Here is an 18,644-nt window from a genome sequence, read left to right on the forward strand (position 1 = left end):
GCACTTTTATATCCACAAATGTCACCAGCACTTAGTTCTGCACCTGTGATGCCTTGAGGACCTTCCATAAGTTAAAAAAAAAAAAAAAGAAGCATAAAAAAAAATTAAATCATGCAAACAATCCCTCCCCAAGCCCAGGCTGCTGTCAGGAGTGCTGAGAGCTGGGCCTTAGTGCTCTGGGTTCCTGTCTGAAGGGATCTGCAGCAAGGCACACGTGTGAAGCTGCCACTCAGCAAATGCCCCAGAGTTTAGAGCCAAGAAAGACACAAAAAGAAAAGGAAATAATAGTGCTTAACATCTAACTGTGAGGAGATCAGCCAGGAAATAAATAAAATAAATCAAATGGTGTACATAGTGTGATGTGAGCTCACAGAAGTGCTGATAACAGATTAAACACGTTTATTTCACTGCTTTCAACCCCTGCTGTATTTTCCACTGTGCCTTTCCACAGCTTTCCTTTTCAACCATCACAAACCCAACAAACTCATCCCAGTTCCATTTCAATAATACAAAATAGGTGTTTTGTGCCAGGAATCGTGAGGCTCATGGTCAGTGTGGCACCAGGCTCCAGACTTTCCCAGAATCACAGAATATCCTGAGTTGGAAGGGACCCACAAGGATCAGGGAGTCCAACCACAGGTGAACATCTGAAAGCTCAGGATTCAGAGGGAAGCTTTAATATTGAGGGAGATTAAGGGCTGATTAAAGGGAGCATCCCTCAGAACAACTTGGAATTTGCTCGTTTTCCTCTCTTTGTACCTGATTTCAGGAGGGGGAAGTCCAGTCCCCTCAGGATTTTTTAGGATCACAGAATTCTTTAGGTTGGAATATCCTCTAAGATCATCAAGTCCAGCTGTTCCCCCAGCACTGCCAAGGCCACCACATGTCCCCAAGTGCCACATCCTGTTAAACAGGGGGCTGGGACTCCACCACCTCCCTGGGCAGCTGTGCCAGGGCTGGGCAGCCCTTTTGGGGCAGAAATATTCCTGATAGCCAACAGAAACCTGCACAGCAGCTCTGGCAGCTCTGAGGAGACTGAGGCATGGTGGCATCCCCCAGTTTAAAGGGTGTCTGTGCCCAGGATCCCAGGTCCCTGTGCCATTACCTTGCTGTGCTCCTCCCAGGAGTTGCTCCAGGTCCAGTAGTGAGCTTTGTACAGCCCAGCTCTCACTGCCATCAGCTCATTGCCACGATAATAGAAAATGGGCCTGGAAGGAGAGCAGAGCTGCATGAGAAACACCAAGAGGCAGGGCCCAGCCCCCTGATAAGGGCCACAAACCCCTTAATGGCATCCCACTTCCCATATGGATATCAGGCAGGAACAGGCTGCCTCCTAATAGTCTCCTCTGCAAGGTTTTCAATTAACATTTCTTAAAGTGTTCATCAAGTTGAGGGCTCACAGGGTGCAAGAATGAAACATTATCCAGCTTGGCTGCCAGTGATTGTTAATCCTTGAACTCCCAGCCCCTGGGATTTCCTCTGGAGCGTGGCGGTTCCAGTGTCAGCCAGCTCTCAAGTGCCTGCCTGCCAGGAAAAAGGGACTCAGGGGCTCTGGGATGCTCAGGCTGCTCTGCCCAGCTCTGCCATGGAGCTGGCAGTGCCACACGGGCAGGGTGGAGCTGGCAGTGCCACACGGGCAGGGTGGCCAGGAGGACACCAGATGCCGGCGTGTTCTGGATGACATCTCTGAGAAACTCCACATGGAAAAACCTGGCAGCCAGACATGCTGTGGTTTTAATTCCTCTCCATTTTTCCCCCCCAAACCTCACTTTGCAGCATGTAAACATGCTGCTAAAGCTGCACTTGCTCCCAGAGGTTTCCCTAATTAATAATTCATCCAGGAAATGCATCTCACTCGCTGCATCTGTGCTGCTCCCTGGGCATCCCAGCAACATTCCTGCTGGTTTTCCCAACAAAACACTCCTGGTTTTTTTGAGGGGACAGCACAAAATTTTACTGGAAGGGACTATCTTCAGGAGAGGGGGTTGATTTTTTGGTGCAGTTCCTCTGTCCAGCTCTTTTGGGCTGCTGACAGGACACGAGGGTGAAGCTGTTTGTCATTGTCAGGGGGAACCTTTGTCTTTCCTTCTCAGATGAGGCCACTCCAAAAATGACTCACTCTGGTGATGCCACCTGAAAAAACCTGTCCCTAAATGCAAGGTGAAATTTAAATATCCCTGTGTGAATGACAGGAGTGGCCTCAGAGCTCTTTTAGCCTCACAGTAACAAGGAGCCTCCCTCCTTTGTCACCAAGAGGAACAAAGGGGAAACAACTTTGTCCCCAGGAAGAAGGGGAAGCTGCTCCCAGAAAATCCCATTCCTGCATCCTTAATGCACCTGGAAGTGAAATAAAGGCAGCAAGACAAAGCTGCCAATGTGCAGCACCTGATCTAAACCAGTGCCATCATCAAAACCTCCCAGAAATATTCCACACAGCACTCCAGCCTCCTTTTCCTTGCCATCAATAGCCAACACTTGATCAGGTATTATGTGCCCTCCTGACTGAAGGTTTTAGGATTTTCCTGGTAAAAAAATACATTTTCTATTCTGAAGGAGGATTCCAGCTTGTACTCAGTATTCTGATATAAATTATTTCTTTTCCCCATTCACTTTTTCCTTTTTAAGCTTAAAAGAACACAAAAACTGCATTTCCTGGAAAGTTTTTGGGGGGCTGTGAAGACTTTGTCCCGGTCATGTCTAGGGAAAAAAAAAAAAAAAAAAAGGAAATAAAAAGAAGGAAAAGGAAAGCCACAATGTGCTTTGAGTGACTGTTATTGTAACACAAGCAAGGGGTTGGTGACTGCACTGAAATTCCCTTTTAAAACAACAAAGAAATTTTCCAAACTTCCAGAAGATGGGCCAGGCTTTTCCTGTAATACTCAGGTGTGCTCCTTGCTTAAGAGGCACCAAAGGAATTTCACAGCACAAAGGCTCTCATCCAAGAAGGAAAAGAGCTCCAAAAATGTTTTCCATGCCTAAGTTTCCTTGCTATCTCCCAAAGAAAATTACTGCAGTCAGATTTCCCAGGCTGCCAAATTCTCACCAAAATCCCAACTCCAAGACCTCTCCTGACCTCTGACACTTCCAATAAAATATTTGTTGGCAGGATTTGCTGTCAGATCTTGGTGCCTGTGCCCAAGAACTGATAGCACATAGAGATTCCAGGTCTCTCACCCAAAGCTATCCCTGCAGAAGCATTCCCAGGACCTTGGGAAGAGGATTTTCCTGGTGTTTCCAGGCCCTCTGCAGCAGCACAGCCTTCCCCTCCCAGCTCTGCAGCAGGACAAGGACCCAGCACACTCTGGGCAGCTTTTGCAGTGATAAATAATGGATTGTCCCCCAGCCAGGCTCCAGTTCTCAGGCTTTTATCTCCCCTCCTGCCATATGTTGTTCCAGGGATCCCTGCTAACCCTGTGACATTTTCATCTGTCCCCAGACTCCAGTGTATGGCAACATGCCACATGTCAGGAATTCCCACCTCAGCCTGTTCCAGCGGAGCAGCAGCTCGGGGGAAGCTCTGCTGCTGCCTGCACTCAGCTCCCATTAAATACTTGTGAGCTGGAGATACAAACCCAGCCCCAAACCTGGCATCCCTTCAGGCAGGAGCAGGGCTGGCAGCTCGGGGATAATCACTGACCTGTCAATTAGCTTGCCCTGCAGGATGACAGGTAAAAGGTCGATGCCATCAATCTGTCTGTCACTGGGAGGCTGCAGACCCGCCAGGGAGAGGCTGGTGCTGAACAGATCCATCACACTGCCCAGCTGATGGCTGACCTGCAACCAAAAACCAACAGAAACGTGTTTGCAAAGAGCCCTTCAGGAAAATCTGTGTGGAAACAGGTTCCCTCCAAAGCACCCTGCAAACCTCTCCCTTTACACTGCTGCAGCCACCAGTAAACTCCTCTGAAAACAATAAAGCAAAGGAAACAACCCCTATTTCTCCACTTCCAGGGAGAATTTTCATTTTTTATTCTTTTCTTTTTCCATTTTCCTCTCCTCACTCCTGTGTATCCCTTTTCCAGGAGTGTGCTGTCACAGGGCTCAACTTAATTTAGCAAATTCCAGCTCATTTGTGGATTGAAAAATCAGCACTTACACCAAGGGAAAAAAAAGTCCTTGATTTGTTCCCTTCTCCAGGTCAACTCTGGTGTCCAGAATACCCTGAGAGAGTTCCCAGAAAGCACAGGGATAGATGGATAATAACAAAAAGAGCCTGATGACTTCATCTGCAAACCATTTCCAACAATTCAAGAACTGTAAAGTTGTGGTATTTTTAGTCCATATTTTAATAAGGGAGAAAAACATCTGGGTTTGGCTTCAATGGAGATGTGCAAGGGTTTTTTTCCCCCTTTTTCCTTACTTGGAAGCCATACTCATCTCTATGCTCTTAATTATTTATATTTTAAAACCCTCCAAAGTCTGTTCTGCGTGATTCTTTGTGAGCCTTTGCTCCCTCCCTGATTGTGGGAGTTGTTGCAGGGTGTTTAATTAGTCAGTGACACACTCACTTAAAGCAGCTGCTGCCACATCAGGAGCACCAGGATGCACTAGCACAAGATGTGACAGGAAAAGAGCATTTTCAGCCACAGCACTTGTTGGGAAACAAGAAACCATTGGATACAACCCCACAGCTGTGAGCACCAAAGCACTTTCTGACTAAAATCCAAGTCCAATCTCAACAGAACAATTTTGGGACTATCAAAGACCTTTTACCTCTGATTCTACTCACAGACCCCCAGCCCCTAAGCTGACACAAATTATTTAAATGCAACAAATGATGACACGATAAATGAACTTTTATGAGATGCTAGCTCAAAAATAAAGGGAAAAAAAGGGGATACTAAACCTTGTATTAAGAGGCTGGGCTGAACAAAGTGAACACAAAGGAAGAATTAAGAAATTAAAGAAAAAAAGAACTGGAGAAAGCAACATGCAGGGGCCTAATTACAAGTTTAACATTACAATATCACATTACTTGATTACAGTCATTTCAATTTTTAATGGCTTTCATTCATCAGGAGGTGTTGGCAGGAACACATCTTATTAAAGCTGCATGCAAGAATCCTGCCACAATTCCTTGGGAGGAAACAAAGTGCAAAGCTTGAAGCACAAGAGGGAACCTGGCTTTGGAAATCCTTGGGAAAGCAGCTGATCAGCTGACCATGACCAACAGGGCCCTCAGTTCAGGATTTATCCATGATTTATCCATGGCACAGCCTGGGAAAGCTCCTGCTCAGCCTGGCCTTGGGGACAGGCACAAAGGGAGACGTTTCCCAGACAAGCTGTGGCTGCCCCAGCTCTGCAAGTGCTCAAGGCCCGCTTGGATGGGGTTTGGAGAACATTTATTCTTTATTTTAGTGCAGCCTTTTCCTCTCCTTAAAATGATTTTAATCATCTAGTCCCACTTCCCAGCTCCAGCAGGGCCATCCCAGAGCACAGGGCACAGGAGGGTATCCAGGCACTTCTGGGATGTCCCCTGAGGGAACTCCACAGCCCCTCTGGGCACAGAGAAAGCTCTGCCTCATGTCCAGCTGGAACTCCCTGGGGTCATGGAACTCCCTGGGGAAATGGCTGAGGGCCCTCTGAGCCCTGTCCCTGCACAAGGACATGGTCAGGGTCCCTCTGAGCCCTGTCCTGTCCCCTCCCTGCACAAGGGCATGGCCAGGGTCCCTCTGAGCCCTGTCCCTGCACAAGGGCATGGCTGAGGTCCCTCTGAGCCCTGTCCCTGCACGAGGACATGGCCAGGGTCCCTCTGAGCCCTGTCCCTGCACGAGGACATGGCTGAGGGCCCTCTGAGCCCTGTCCCTGCACAAGGACATGGCCAGGGTCCCTCTGAGCCCTGTCCCTGCACGAGGACATGGTCAGGGTCCCTCTGAGCCCTGTCCCCAGGGCTGAAGCTGGGCCCATGAGCAGCTCCCAGCCCTGGAGGTTCCTCCCTGGGCTCATTCCCACCTGCAGAGCTGCAGAAGGAGCAGCTCCAACCCCTCCTGCTCCCCCCACCCAGCCCCTGGCTGAGCCCTTTTGTAATCAGAGCTCTCACAATTTCTCCATCTAATCCAAAAATCACTTTTCCTGTTGTGGCTCCATCCCAGCGCCTCAATCTTTTGATAAGAGGCAATTGCTGACCCCGGGCTCGTGCCTTTAATGTCACCTCATTTATCCAGAGCGTGGGGACACTCCTGGGGGGCCACCACGCTCCCCTTGTCCTGGCCCTTATTAACCAGCACCAGATGTAGATGACTCTCTTTAATCATCCAATTACGTTTCTGCTCTCAGACAACATTTTTGCCGTGAAGCAGAGAAAACTTCTTAAGGAAATTAAATGCCCATGCCACAGCCACTTGGATTTATCTGTACGCTGCAGCACCACATTGAAGAAGGAAAAAGGGGAAAAAAAAAAAAAAAGGTTAATGTTTATATAAAACTTTGAAGTATTTTCAGAGAAAAAATAAAAAAATTACCATTTTTCTCCTGTCAACAGGGCTCTTTCATTCTAGTTGCCTTTCCCTTTTATTTATTTCATTTTTTTTTCAAGAAAAGAAAAAGAAAAATCCAGAGAGGGCAACAGCCCAGAGAAAATAAATAATATATAAACGGAGGGAGATCAGATATTGCTGTATCAGTGAGGAACAGCCGGTATTACGCACGTAAGGACGGATTTTTTTCCCCCTCCTTCCCCCCCTTCTTTTTAATAAACTCTCAGTATCCACACAACGTCTTTAAGAAAATGAAATCCTTTTGCTGTGGGCCACGGCGCTGGAAGAAATAGTCCCCAGTGCTGTTATCAGTGCTTTCAAGCTTTAACTCTGAATCAAAGGCGACAATTAATAAAGTCGCCCCCGCCAGGAATGGAAAGGAGGAAAGCTAAATATTTGAAACTGGGTGAACAAATGTCAGGGTGTTTTTAAATAAAATCCTTTTACAGTTATCACAGCGAGCAGACCTGATATCCCTGTCTAATTCAATTTCAATTTGCGCCCCATGGGAGATAGGGAAGAAAAGGTTGCAATGCTGTCTTTGGGTTGATATGTTCTTTTCTCCTTCAGGAAGCAGGCACGAGAGAGGAAGGGGAGGAGGGCGAGGGGAGAGAGGAGGAGGATTCAAATACCAATAGAATATGATTTTTTTTTTTTTTCCAGCTGGATCCTTCCAGAAGGCAGATGTGATGTGGGGAATGTTGAAACGCTGATTTGTTGTGAATTCACCTGGAAAACGGAGCCGAGGAGGGAAGTGCAGCCAGGCTGTTTGTGTGGGAATAAATATTCCTGGTGGGGAGCAGAACTCACTGAGTGTTGATGCCAAGAGCAACACACTCCTGAGGCATCTTTCCCCTCCAAAAACCTGCACACCAGCCAACTGCACCAATTATCCCCAGCTCCACGGAGAGCCTGGCAGGTGCTCCCTCCCTGTCCCTCACTCCTTGTGTTTAGACCCTGGTGCTCCTGTATTTTTATTAAATGAATGTGCCCTTTAATAAAAACGACCCCCCCCCAGCCTTATGGATCAATAAAATTATTAACAAACTGCCAGGTGGAATCCTGGAATGGTTTGGGTGGGAAGGGGCCCCAAAGCTCATCCAGTGCCACCCCTGCCATGGCAGGGACACCTCCCACTGTCCCAGGGTGCCCCAAACCCATGTCCAGCCTGGCCTTGGGCACTGCCAGGGATCCAGGGGCAGCCACAGCTGCTCTGGGCACCTGTGCCAGGGCCTGCCCACCCACATAGAGAGGAATTCCTTCCCAATATCCCACCTAACCCTGCCCTCTGGCAGTGGGAGCCATTCCCCCCTGTCCTGGCACTATCTCCTCATATAAAAAGTCCCTTTCCCTCCATTCTAAAGGCACTGCAAGGCTGCAGTGAGGTCTCCCTGGAGCATTCCCATCAGCAGACAGAGCTTTCCACACAATAACTGGATTTCACTGGCTAGAGACACAAACTCTCCTTTCCTGGCTGCAGTTGTTCCACCTGCAACAGCTCCTGGCCTTTCCCTTGCTCCTCAAACCACTGCCCTGGGAGCAAAGCCAGCACAGGAAGGACTTGACCCTTCAGCTTTCTGCTGAAGTTCAGAACTCCCAAACCTTTGCTTCCTTCAACTCTTATCAAGTAGGAGCAATGAGAGACTTTGAAGCAGCTTTCCCACATTTCACAGCTACCTGGAGTGCACAGGCCTGGGGCTGAGCAGTTAAATCTCCTCCAGAGGATGGTGAAGCTACAGCAAGGTACAGGAAAAAAAGCCAAAAATGCAGTGGTGGACACAAATCTCTCACCTGTGGTCAGGGCTGCTGAGGGAGCAGTGCTGGAGCCTCGAAGGCAAGAACACAAGCAGAAAACACGGGTGAGTTTCTATCACAGTTCCTGAGCAGCAGATAAGGAGGTGAGCACGTGCTTAAGGCTGACACTGGCATGGTGGAGGAGAGATTTTGGGTGCATCCCAAAATCTGGGAGCTCCAGGCACAGCTGAGCTGCCCAGCCCACCCTGCACACACACAGAGCTCTGCACAGCAATGCCTCTTCCCAGGAATTCAAGCAGCAGCTCCCAAAATCTACCTGGGAGAGGGGTCCCAGCCAGGCAGAAAAGAAGCAGGCACAAGGATTTCTCTCTCCTCCTGTTCTTAATTATCCTCAGAGTTACTACAATGGAAAGAATTTTTAAATTTGGGCATTTTCTTGTCCCCATTTATAATGCATGTTTACTTTTAGCACATTATTTAGTTTGGACCCAGCAAACAAAACACTCAGCTGCAGTTTCATGTTCTCCCTTGCTAGCCCAGGGCTGTTGTACTTGGCTTGCAAAGGCTTTATGGAAATGTTTAAATTTAAACAAAACGACTGTTTTCATTTCAAATTAGAAAAATAATAAACCATCCTTGGTAGGTTTGGTGAACTCTTGAAAAATAATGAAACCAAACCACCCTCCTGCCCTCAGCTGCAGATCTGAGCTGCCTCATGGTCCCTCCTAAATGTAAATGATAAATTATCATTAGCCTGCCTCAATTAAACCACCCCAATGGAATGCAACCTCCAGAAATGTTTTATTTATGACCAGTTTGCAGGCTGGAGCACGGTGCCCAGCTAATGAAGGATCACTTTCTGCAGGGCTCAGAGATGCTCACCAGGGGGAGGGGGCTGTGCTCTCCCTGGGATCCTGCAGCAGGACTGATTGCATCCTTCTGTAATGAGAGCTGGGACAAGGGGGGCTGGCAGTGCCACTGGGGGGTTATTCTGCAGTGATCATATCTGCATTTGTGTACAGGCAGCACAGAGCAATCATGTGGTGTCTGAACCTCCCTGAGTGGAACTTTCATCAAGCACCAAAGTGAGAGATGCGAGGGTCAAACCCTTGGGTACCTCAGGGCATGGGGATGTGAGGAGCAAATTCCTGCTCTTTATACTCCAGTTTGCTCAAACACACGAGAAATATCAAGGTCCAAAAGAGTAAAGAGGTTAAAAAGAGCAGGAAGACAAGAGCAGAGCCTCACAGCAAAACCGAGCACAAATTTTAATGCAAATTTGCATTAAAATGGCACAGTTGTCTGGGGCAGCAGCAGCTCCTTATTCACACAAACCCCCGGACTCGGGGCATGGTAAAAGTGTGAAGCAAAGTCCCCTGAGCCCAGCAAGGAGCTCTGCACTCCCTGCAGCCCCCCAGGCTGCTGAGAAGTGCCCCAGGCAGAGACTCACCCCTCCTGCAGGGATGTGGCCGGGCCACCAGGCGATGGCCGGCTCCCTCATGCCACCCTCGAAGGTGGTTTGTTTGCCACACAGGAAAGGCCCATTGCTTCCTCCTAGAGACAGAAAAAAAGCCTTAAACCCCACAAAACACCAGCATTTCAAAAGGACACTGTCACCCAGGCTGGTCTGAAATGAATTCTCATTTCTGCATGGATGCTTCTTCAAAGGACGTGGCCAGAGTTGGGTTTTTTGTCATTATTTCCTTGTTTGTTGTGTTGTGTTTGTGAGGGGTTTTTTTCAATATCCATTTGTGACGAAATTTTAGGAGTGTCTTTTCAGCACAGGGAGAAAGTGACAGTTAAACACATCTTGCTATGAACAACCAAATGAAAACCAAGCCCCAAACAAACAGGAGCTACCTCACTGGTGCTCTCCTTTCCTCTAAGGGTGTTAACTCCTGACTACAACCAAAGGAAATCTGACACTTTCAGGCAGAAATAGCATTTTTTCATAATGATTTTAAATTTTATAGTACCAGAACAATATTAGATGAAGGTGTAAGAGTGAGAAAAATAATTCTGCATTCCCTGAATGGTCACTCAGAGATGGCCAGAGCTTTGCAGGAATATCTGGAGTTTTAACCCAACCCTGGAGCTCAGCTGGCCAAGAACAATCAGGGAGGTCTCATAACTGATTCCAGGTCACACAAAGTCAAAGCCAGTGGCTGAGCTGAAATCAGAACTCAGGTTACTCCCTGCTCTGTGGTTCAATAACCACAAGCCAAGCCTGGCTCCAAAGAGAAGAGAGCAGGTTCTAAAATCAATTTGCAGTGATTTGTTTCAGAGGAACCATCACTTAAACAAAAGAAAATTTGTTAGCTAACAAAACTCGTTTCTCTTCTTGATATTTTTCATGAGAGCTAAAGAATGAGGGACTCTTGAAGTCTCTCTAATTGCTCAGAAGGCTGAAATATGCATTTGGCAGATGGAGAGTAAACACCCTGCTAAGTTACTGAGCCTGGTTCCCAATAAATTACAGAATATTCCCTCCATGACAGTGCAAATACACACAGGTAACAGCAACACTGGGGCAAGGAAAAATTCCATTTGGCCAAGGACACCTCCTCCAACAGTGACCAGAAGCACTGAACATAAATTATTCCCAACATAAATACTTTGTCTTTTGAGGCTTCTCCTACCTCATAACACAGACTCCACACACAGGGCTTTTTTCTCCTCAAGAGAGAGAGATTTAAGCCTTGATTTGCCAAGGCCAGGTTTGTTCAGCTGAGCCTCACCTTGTTTGGGAGCTGAAATGAGAGCAGCCCCGTTATCAGAGGTGAAGAACACAAAGGTGTTCTCACTGATGCCCAGCTGCTGGAGGTGCTTCAGGATTTTCCCAACGCTGTCATCGATCTCCCTCACAGCATCCCCATACCTGAGGCAAAAGGAGATGCAAAACACTCAGAGCAGCAAAAAAAGGGTCAGCACAACGTGTTCAGATTTCATTTGTACCTGTGCTGCAGAAATCCTGTTCATGCATCAGGTTTTCTGCTGCCACTGCAAACCTTTGTGTCTCTGGCCTGCAGAGAGCAGCCCTTGGGTATTGAGGGTCAGGGTTTGCTCAGCTGTGAGCCACTCCTGGACAGAGGAATTCAGCCATAAAATTCACAAACAGAGGCAAACCCACCTTGCCACAGACTGGGAGGTAATAACATGGTTTTCCTTTTGGTTAGAAACTCTTTGAAGCAACACTCCCAGTGTCTACAGAGCTCTTTGCCTCCTCCAAACTGCCTTTTTAGGAGTGTTTTCTATTTGCTGGTCCCATTTATAGGCTTTTAAAAGAGGCACTGATCATACAAAAGCCTCCTAAAAAATCATCTGTGCCACAGACAGCATTTCACTCCTCACACAACTGGCAAAGGAGCCTAGAGCCCCCCTCCTCCCCCTGGGGTCACATGAGCTTCACTTCAGGTTAAAGCCAAATTATGAAACAACAATTCAAGCAAATAATGCATTTCAGCACACACACACTTGAGGAGTGATCCATGCCTTGGATCTACCAACCACTGCTCAGGTTGGCTGTGGCAGCTGCAGGAGGAATTAATTAAAACAACCCCAAAAAGCAGAACTTACAGCCCTCTCTGACTCGTGCCCAGGAACTGTTTGGAGGCATAAACAGGAGCGTGGGTAGCATCAATTGCCCAGTACAAAAAGAATGGCTGCTGGCTGGCCTGCTGCTTGCTAATAAAATCCAGAGCTTCCTGTAAACAACAATAAAAATGAATTTATCCTCTGCCATCAAAATTTCTCCAAAAAAAAAGCAGAAAAGTCACCTTGGCTTAGAAGCCAGCACTAAAATAGTACCTGCAGGTAGAGCTGAGTCAAGTTGGCTTCACCTGTCTTCAGATCAATTTTGAAGTCTTCATAGTATCTTAAGATAAAAGGAATCAGAGAGGGGAAAAAAATCAATCCTAAGGAATAAACATCAGAAATAGGATTTTTTCCCCTTCTATGGATTTTTGCCTCTGTGTAAGGAGGTGACAAACAAGTCACAGTTAACACTCAGCAAACTCTTCAGATATTAGAAATATGTCACCATAATTTTTCTTATGGGAGAAAGTGGTGACAGAGCTTGATGCAAATTAATGACTTAAAGTTTTGGACAAACCTGAGGGACTGGCCTTTTGCTGTAGGGGACAAAATGCTTCAAAATCTCCTGGTGATTCATAAAGAGCTGGTTGAAGTGTGAATAAAATTTCAGAAGTACACAACAACTTTCAGTGAGACAGAGAAATGCTGGAAGCAGAACCTGGGCTGCTTTGGAAACATTATTTTAGAGGGATCTTCAGCCAACAGTAAAGCAGAGAAGGGCCTGGGGAAGTGCTCAGGGGAATAACAGCAGTGAAATGAGACAACACCAGAGTGAAAAATGAATGGACAAGAAGGGCCCAGACTGCAGACTGGGAGCAGGGAACGGAGCTATGCAAACACACAAAATGTTACTCCAAACAGGAAGAGAAGGAACAAAGAGGTCTTTCAGTACAGAATGGGAGCAGCTTCCAAGAGTGGAAGCCTTTAGGGTGCCAGGGATGAGCAAACAGCTCTGGGAGGGCAGCTCCACATCCCTGCACCGTCCACATGACACTTCCAGGCTGGTCTTGGTGTTGGACCTTTATTAACCACAGCACCAGAGGATCCCAGAATGGTCTGGCTTGGAAGGACCCCCAAAGCCCATGCAGGTGTGTCATGGCAGCAGGGAGAGCCCAGAGCAGCCCAGAGGCAGGCCAGGAGCTGGGTTTTGTAGGAGTGATTGGGTAGGACAGTGGGGACTGACAGAGATGAGAGATCTCTGCAGCCAGGTCAGGAACTTGGGGTTCATTGCAAAGGGCCTGGGGGCAGGGCCCTGCTGGGAGCTGCCAGGCACAGCTGGAGCAGGACTGAGGGAAGTAAAGAGAGTGGTACAGAGAGAGAAGGCAAGAGCATGGTAAAAAGGGTGAGAGAGCAAAACAGAGGATGAGAGAGCGAGGTTCCTGTTCCAGTACAATAAATCATCTTCTGTGCTGAATATTCTGATTCTCACTAACCAATCTAGTACAAGATACAAATCCTATAGCATTTCCATACAGCCTGTGAGAATCATTACATTACCATACTGTGTTACATTTTAAACCCTAAAAACCCCTCTTTGGGCCCCTTCTGCCAAGCTGTAGGGTCTGCTCTGACCCTTGGGCCTGTCTGCAGGTGTTGTTCCATGAATAGGGGATCACCTTCAGTGGCCATGCCATTGTTTTCCTGTTGTTCAGTAAGTGAGGTATCTCAAAGCTTGCTTTCATTTCCATCTCACTTACAGTCCCCATATTCTCACAATCCTTGGCCAGGCAGTGACATTTATAAGGCTGTCCTGTCTCCCTTGCCCACAGGTTACCTGCCAGCCATGTCCCAGTCCCTGTACACGGGGATGTTGGGGCGCTCGCTGCTGTCGTAGGGCCCAAAGTGGCAGTTTGGGGACCCAAACCACTCATCAAAGCCGTGCCTCAGGGGGTGGAACTGGGGCCTGTGCCCCAAGTGCCTGGCAACAGAAACAGCAGGTCACAGTCAAACTTCTACTGCACAGAAGCCACACCTCAGCTCATCAGAACAGCATGCAAGAACACAGTCTCTGCCTAAGAAATCAAAACTCAAAGCATTTCAATCACATAAATGACTCCAGAGCAGTGTCTTGAGCTCTCTCACACTCGTTGCAAGCACAGCCATGCAGACTCACCCCAGTGCTCACTTATATTCCATTTTATTTACTCTCCAATCACTGTTTTCCATTTTTTCCTTCCACTGGTGTCTTCTCCCATGCTGTCTGATGATCAGCACTGATGGACTACACTGCCCCAAACCACTGCAGAGATGCACATAATGTTTCACTTAAGGATTCTGATCTATGACAAGTCCCTTTTATCCCACTGAGCTGTAAAAACACAAGGCAGGGCTCATGAAATGCACCATTCCATCCTCATCCCCTTTATGGAGCATTCACGCTGCCAAAATGGTACAAAGAGACCTGAATGGAAATGAAATGAGGTTTTTGTGTGCACATGTGGACATAAAACACATTTAGCTACTCCTGATGACTGCTCCTCTCTACTGTGCAGCTTGAAAATCTTCCATCCTTAACTTCCAGATGAAGCTCCTCTCTAATCTCCAGGTTTTGTACTGCAAATTCTACATTTCCTGCATTTATAGCACCTTGAAGACAGAATCCCCGTGCTCTCTGTCTCTAATGGGGATCTTGGTGGCTCAATGTTTATTTAACCATTCCATCTTCCCCTCATGAGCCTGGGTCTGCCCCTGTCCACTTTGTGTCACCCTCCTCTGCACCTTCTGAGCATAAAGGGCATAAAATGCATTCCCTGGAGTAAAACAATCCTTGGAGTTACTCTGAGCTGTTCCAAATGAGTTATTACAGAAAGAATCCTCATTTCAGCTCTGGTTACAGCTTGGTGCTGTAACTGCCACTGCAGGTCTGACCTGCAGGATTCCATCCCTTCCCCTTTTGTAGATGTGGGAACACAAAGTTATTCCTGGCTGTTCCTACAACAGGGCAGATGGAAAAACATCTCATTCTACAAAAGCCCTAAAAGAACTTACAGAGACATTAAACAGTGACTGAGATCCAGATCAGTCTCTGCATCTTACAGCACAAAAAACTGAGATTTAATGAAACACAACAAATTCCTCACTGGTCATGGAAAATACTTGACTTGCAAAGTTATAATTAAACCATGGAATTTACTGTCACAGGACACCCTGAAGAGATTATAGAAGGGATGATGAAACAATAAGAAAATTTTCTGCTGGAAAACCTCTGTGAGGCCAGGATGAGACCCCAGTTTTACCCTGCATTTCTTCACACCTCTCCAGGGTATCACTCCCAGCCCTGACCAGGAGAAGTTTTTGGATGCACAATAATGCCCTGCACATTCCTACTTAGTCCTATTCCTGCTAACAGCTGCAGGTCCTTCCAGATTTGCCTTTTTTTTTTTTTTTCCAAGGAACTGGCACCAATCTGCATTTGCCTTGTTTATTCCTTTTCCCTGGGTGTATGAATTTCCATTTATTAGCACTGAACTGCAGCTGATTGCACCCAGCCCACTGAGCTGATCCTCAAGGCCATTCTCCTGCCTGGATTTGTGCTGATAAATAATTCACTGTCTTAGGGTGCTTTGCTTTCCTCCCAATTCCAGCAGGTGAATCCAAGCACAATTCAAACTCAGTCTTCTCTAACTTATTAATGAAACTGATAAAGAAATTCCTGTTACTTTCCACAGGAATTCAGTTCACTAATAAAGTCCCAAAATATAGCAAGAGTCAAAGATGAAAACCACGTAGATGCTCAAGGCAAATTCCAACAGAGTATCCTGGTGTTTTCTGATCAAATAAGTGGTGTGAGGTGTGGATAAAAGCCCAGAGCTGAGGAGTTTATAAATACAAATACACACATAAAACCTCATCAACTCTTTGTATGAAGACATGTGTAAGCACTTGTAATGGGAACACTCAGGAATTGATCCCAGCAGGGGGAAGATCCATCACACTTTCCAAAGTTGGACATTTCAGCTTCAAAACAGTTTTTTTTTCTTTTCCCTGTAATTCTGTTTTTATTGCTGCTCCTTCCCAACGCACACAGAGTGAAATCTCAAAGCAAAAGACCTCCAAATAAATTTACCATTTGCCAATGATCTTATTGGTGTAACCAGCTTTCTTCAGGAGCTCTGGAAGCAGTAATTCAGAATCTGGGATTCCTCCTACTATGTCCTGTGGTGTGTATGCTGTGGAAAACAAATCAAAATCACCTTTCTGACTCTTCAAAATATTACAGCACACAGCTCATGTACTGGATCAGAAGTAGCAACTCATTTGGAGTCCCAGCAATGGCATTCCTTGGAAGTCCTCCCATGGGATAGAGAGAATAAACTGATCCAGGGAGACCAAAGGGACATTTCCACCCACTTATGCATGAGGGCAAATGAAATAGGGAGCTGCCACCCCAGAGTGGAGGTGAGACCCTTGAAAGGGAGATGTCATAGAAAATCAGGTGCTTTAGGAGTGGTCTTTATGCTGCAAATTTCCTTTGTGTTTTCTAAAATGAAGGCAGCTTTTTCCTAACCCAAATAAGCAATAAAGGTGCTCAGACTGCAAGGGCTGATCTGATATTATGGGTTGGACTTGATGATCCCAAAGGTCTTTTCCAACCTCATTCACTCTGTGATTCTGAGGGAAATGAAGAGTGTCCCTCAGCCCCTGAGGCTCTCAGGTGTGACTGTGCTCAGGGAATCAACCCCAGGCTGCTGCTTCCTGCCCAGCCACGTCCCAGCACGTGGCATTTGTCACTCTGGGACCCAAATCAACCCAGGGACCTTCCCTGGAAGCACCAGGGGCACGAGGGATGGAAACCTGCTCTGAAACTGGGTGGAAATCTGCCTGCTGAATAAACCTGTGAGCAGCCAGCTCTCCCCTGTGGGTTTTACACCCCCACCTGATTGTCCTTCACCAGATCCCAGCTCCCCTGCCCAGAGGAAACCTTTCTCAGCCAGCAGAAACAAATGGATCAAGCAGCCTGGTTTATCCTCTTCATTTGAGGAGGAGGAAGCAATAAAATTCACACTTATTACAGCACTTAACAGGGTTTGGTGGCATTCTGGAACATCCATGGGGAAGATCCCCTTTGTCCAAAGAGAAACTTCCCACAAGGCCCAGAGGGAAATCAGGAGAGGAAGGGAGGTGAGGGATGAGGCTCCTACCGTTCCTGGCGTGTCCATTGGTGGTGTAAAAGCCGTTCCTGACCGGGAGCCGGCCCGTCAGCAGGGCTGCCCTTGCTGCAAACAACACAAACACTTCTTTACAGCCATTCTCTGCTTCATATCCAGGAACTGAAACCTGAATATAGCTATTATATTGTTATATAATATCATTGTAGGAGGATGAGGGCTGCACACTGACTGGAGTGTGTCAGTGTCCCCTTGTCACAGCCAGCCACTAAATCACTCACACTCTCCCATGAGCCATGGGGAGAATCACTTCTGATGCATCATTTGAGTTATTCCAGCTGAAATTTGGCCCCTTTATTAAATTAGCCACACTGAAGAGTCATTCCTTTGAATAGTCAAAGGAGAAACCCTTACAGCTCAGTTATATATATATTTATAATGCATTTAAGAGGAAATCCTAGCACAAACTGATTAGATGCTCAAGGCTAAGATTTCGAGCTTGACTGAACAAAAATCATGAAATATAAAGAAAGAGCTGTCCAGCTTTGACAATAAAAGTCAAGTCCTGACTGCAGGGAATATTTAAACAGATGTTTAACTTCAAGCATATGCAGTGCCACCACTGGCTTAGCAGGATTTCAGCATATTTTAAATGCCTTTTCTGAGCAAGGACATCATCTACACACTGGCAAGTGCTATCCAAAATGAGAGCCCAAATAAAAAGCCCCTGTTCTTCATTTTTGCTTCAGTTCTTGGCAGCTAATCAGGGAAAAAAGAAAACAAAAAGAAAGAAACCACCTCACAGAAAAAAAAACAACAAGGAGAAAAGTATCTGCCTCTCCCAGACCCAAACGTTCCTTTTATCTCTTGTCCCTGTCCCAGGAGTCTTGTAAGACACCAGGGTCAAAAGCAGGACACAAACTCTGCCTTTCCTTGCATGAAAGTCTCACCAGAGCCAACAGAATCAGACCAAATATGTCCAGCAACAGATCAGATCCTGCTTTGTTTAACCCAAAATGAGAAAGATGAAAAAAATGCAATGACTGGGGCTGGAGTACTAAACTGAAATGGTACAAAAATCCTTCAGCTGCACTGATCACTGAAGCAGTGCTTTGTACAAACTGAGGGCTGCCGGGTTTCCAATCCAAACAGAAATAAGAAGGGAGCAAAATGCGAGATCAAAGCAGCAAATCTGATCTCTGGCCTGAGGGCAGGCACTGGTTTGGTTGTTAGCCCACGTCAGAGGCTGGCAAACACCCCAAACCCCTCAGAGGGAGGAGATGTTTCTCATGCTGACTCGGTTCCAAGTGCAGTGTACTTACAGGGAGAGCAGAGGGGGCTGGCAGTGTAAAAATCCAGGAACAGCATCCCTTCTGCAGCCATCTGGTCTAGGTTAGGGGTTTCCTTAGAAGGCTCTCCCAAAGCTCCCAAATCCCCCCAGCCCATCTGTAAAAGGAACACACCAGAAGATGTCAAAGTCCTTTCCACAAACACATTTTTGGGCCCACGTAACGCTTTCATTGTACCCTTTAATTTATAAATGTTTACAGTGCTCATCTCCCTACTCATCACCTCACAAATGTGACACAAATGTGACACAAATGATCTCTGCCAGCCCTGTGGAGCAGGGAACTTTCACACTTTCCCCTGGTGGGTGGGAAATTGAGGATTAAATGATTTATTAACAGGGATTAAAGCACTTGCAAGAAGC

General features: G+C 46.8%; 1 protein-coding gene across 6 annotated transcripts in view; it reads right to left on the reverse strand.

Moving 5' to 3' along the window:
• GALNS (galactosamine (N-acetyl)-6-sulfatase) overlaps positions 1–18,644 on the reverse strand; it is a 49,336-nt gene that overhangs the window by 28,588 nt on the left and 2,104 nt on the right. For 5 of the 6 annotated variants that reach the window (XR_004980965.1, XR_004980968.1, XR_004980967.2 and 2 more), the window contains exons 2-11: positions 18,256–18,379; positions 16,967–17,041; positions 15,892–15,994; positions 13,600–13,743; positions 12,039–12,105; positions 11,808–11,935; positions 10,970–11,109; positions 9,682–9,785; positions 3,638–3,774; positions 1,106–1,208 (exon numbers count right to left, since the gene is read on the reverse strand). Coding sequence is in view for 2 of the 6 variants with exons in the window: in XM_036390154.2 (XP_036246047.1) it covers positions 1,106–1,208; positions 3,638–3,774; positions 9,682–9,785; positions 10,970–11,109; positions 11,808–11,935; positions 12,039–12,105; positions 13,600–13,743; positions 15,892–15,994; positions 16,967–17,041; positions 18,256–18,379 (1,125 nt within the window). In the remaining 4 variants the exon portion in view is untranslated. Of the gene's footprint in view, positions 1–1,105; positions 1,209–3,637; positions 3,775–9,681; positions 9,786–10,969; positions 11,110–11,807; positions 11,936–12,038; positions 12,106–13,599; positions 13,744–13,938; positions 14,065–15,891; positions 15,995–16,966; positions 17,042–18,255; positions 18,380–18,644 lie in introns of those variants that run through there. The other variant, XM_036390153.2, reaches the window with a different exon arrangement.

This window comes from Molothrus ater, chromosome 12 (assembly GCF_012460135.2).
Source record: "Molothrus ater isolate BHLD 08-10-18 breed brown headed cowbird chromosome 12, BPBGC_Mater_1.1, whole genome shotgun sequence".
Lineage (NCBI taxonomy): Eukaryota > Metazoa > Chordata > Aves > Passeriformes > Icteridae > Molothrus > Molothrus ater.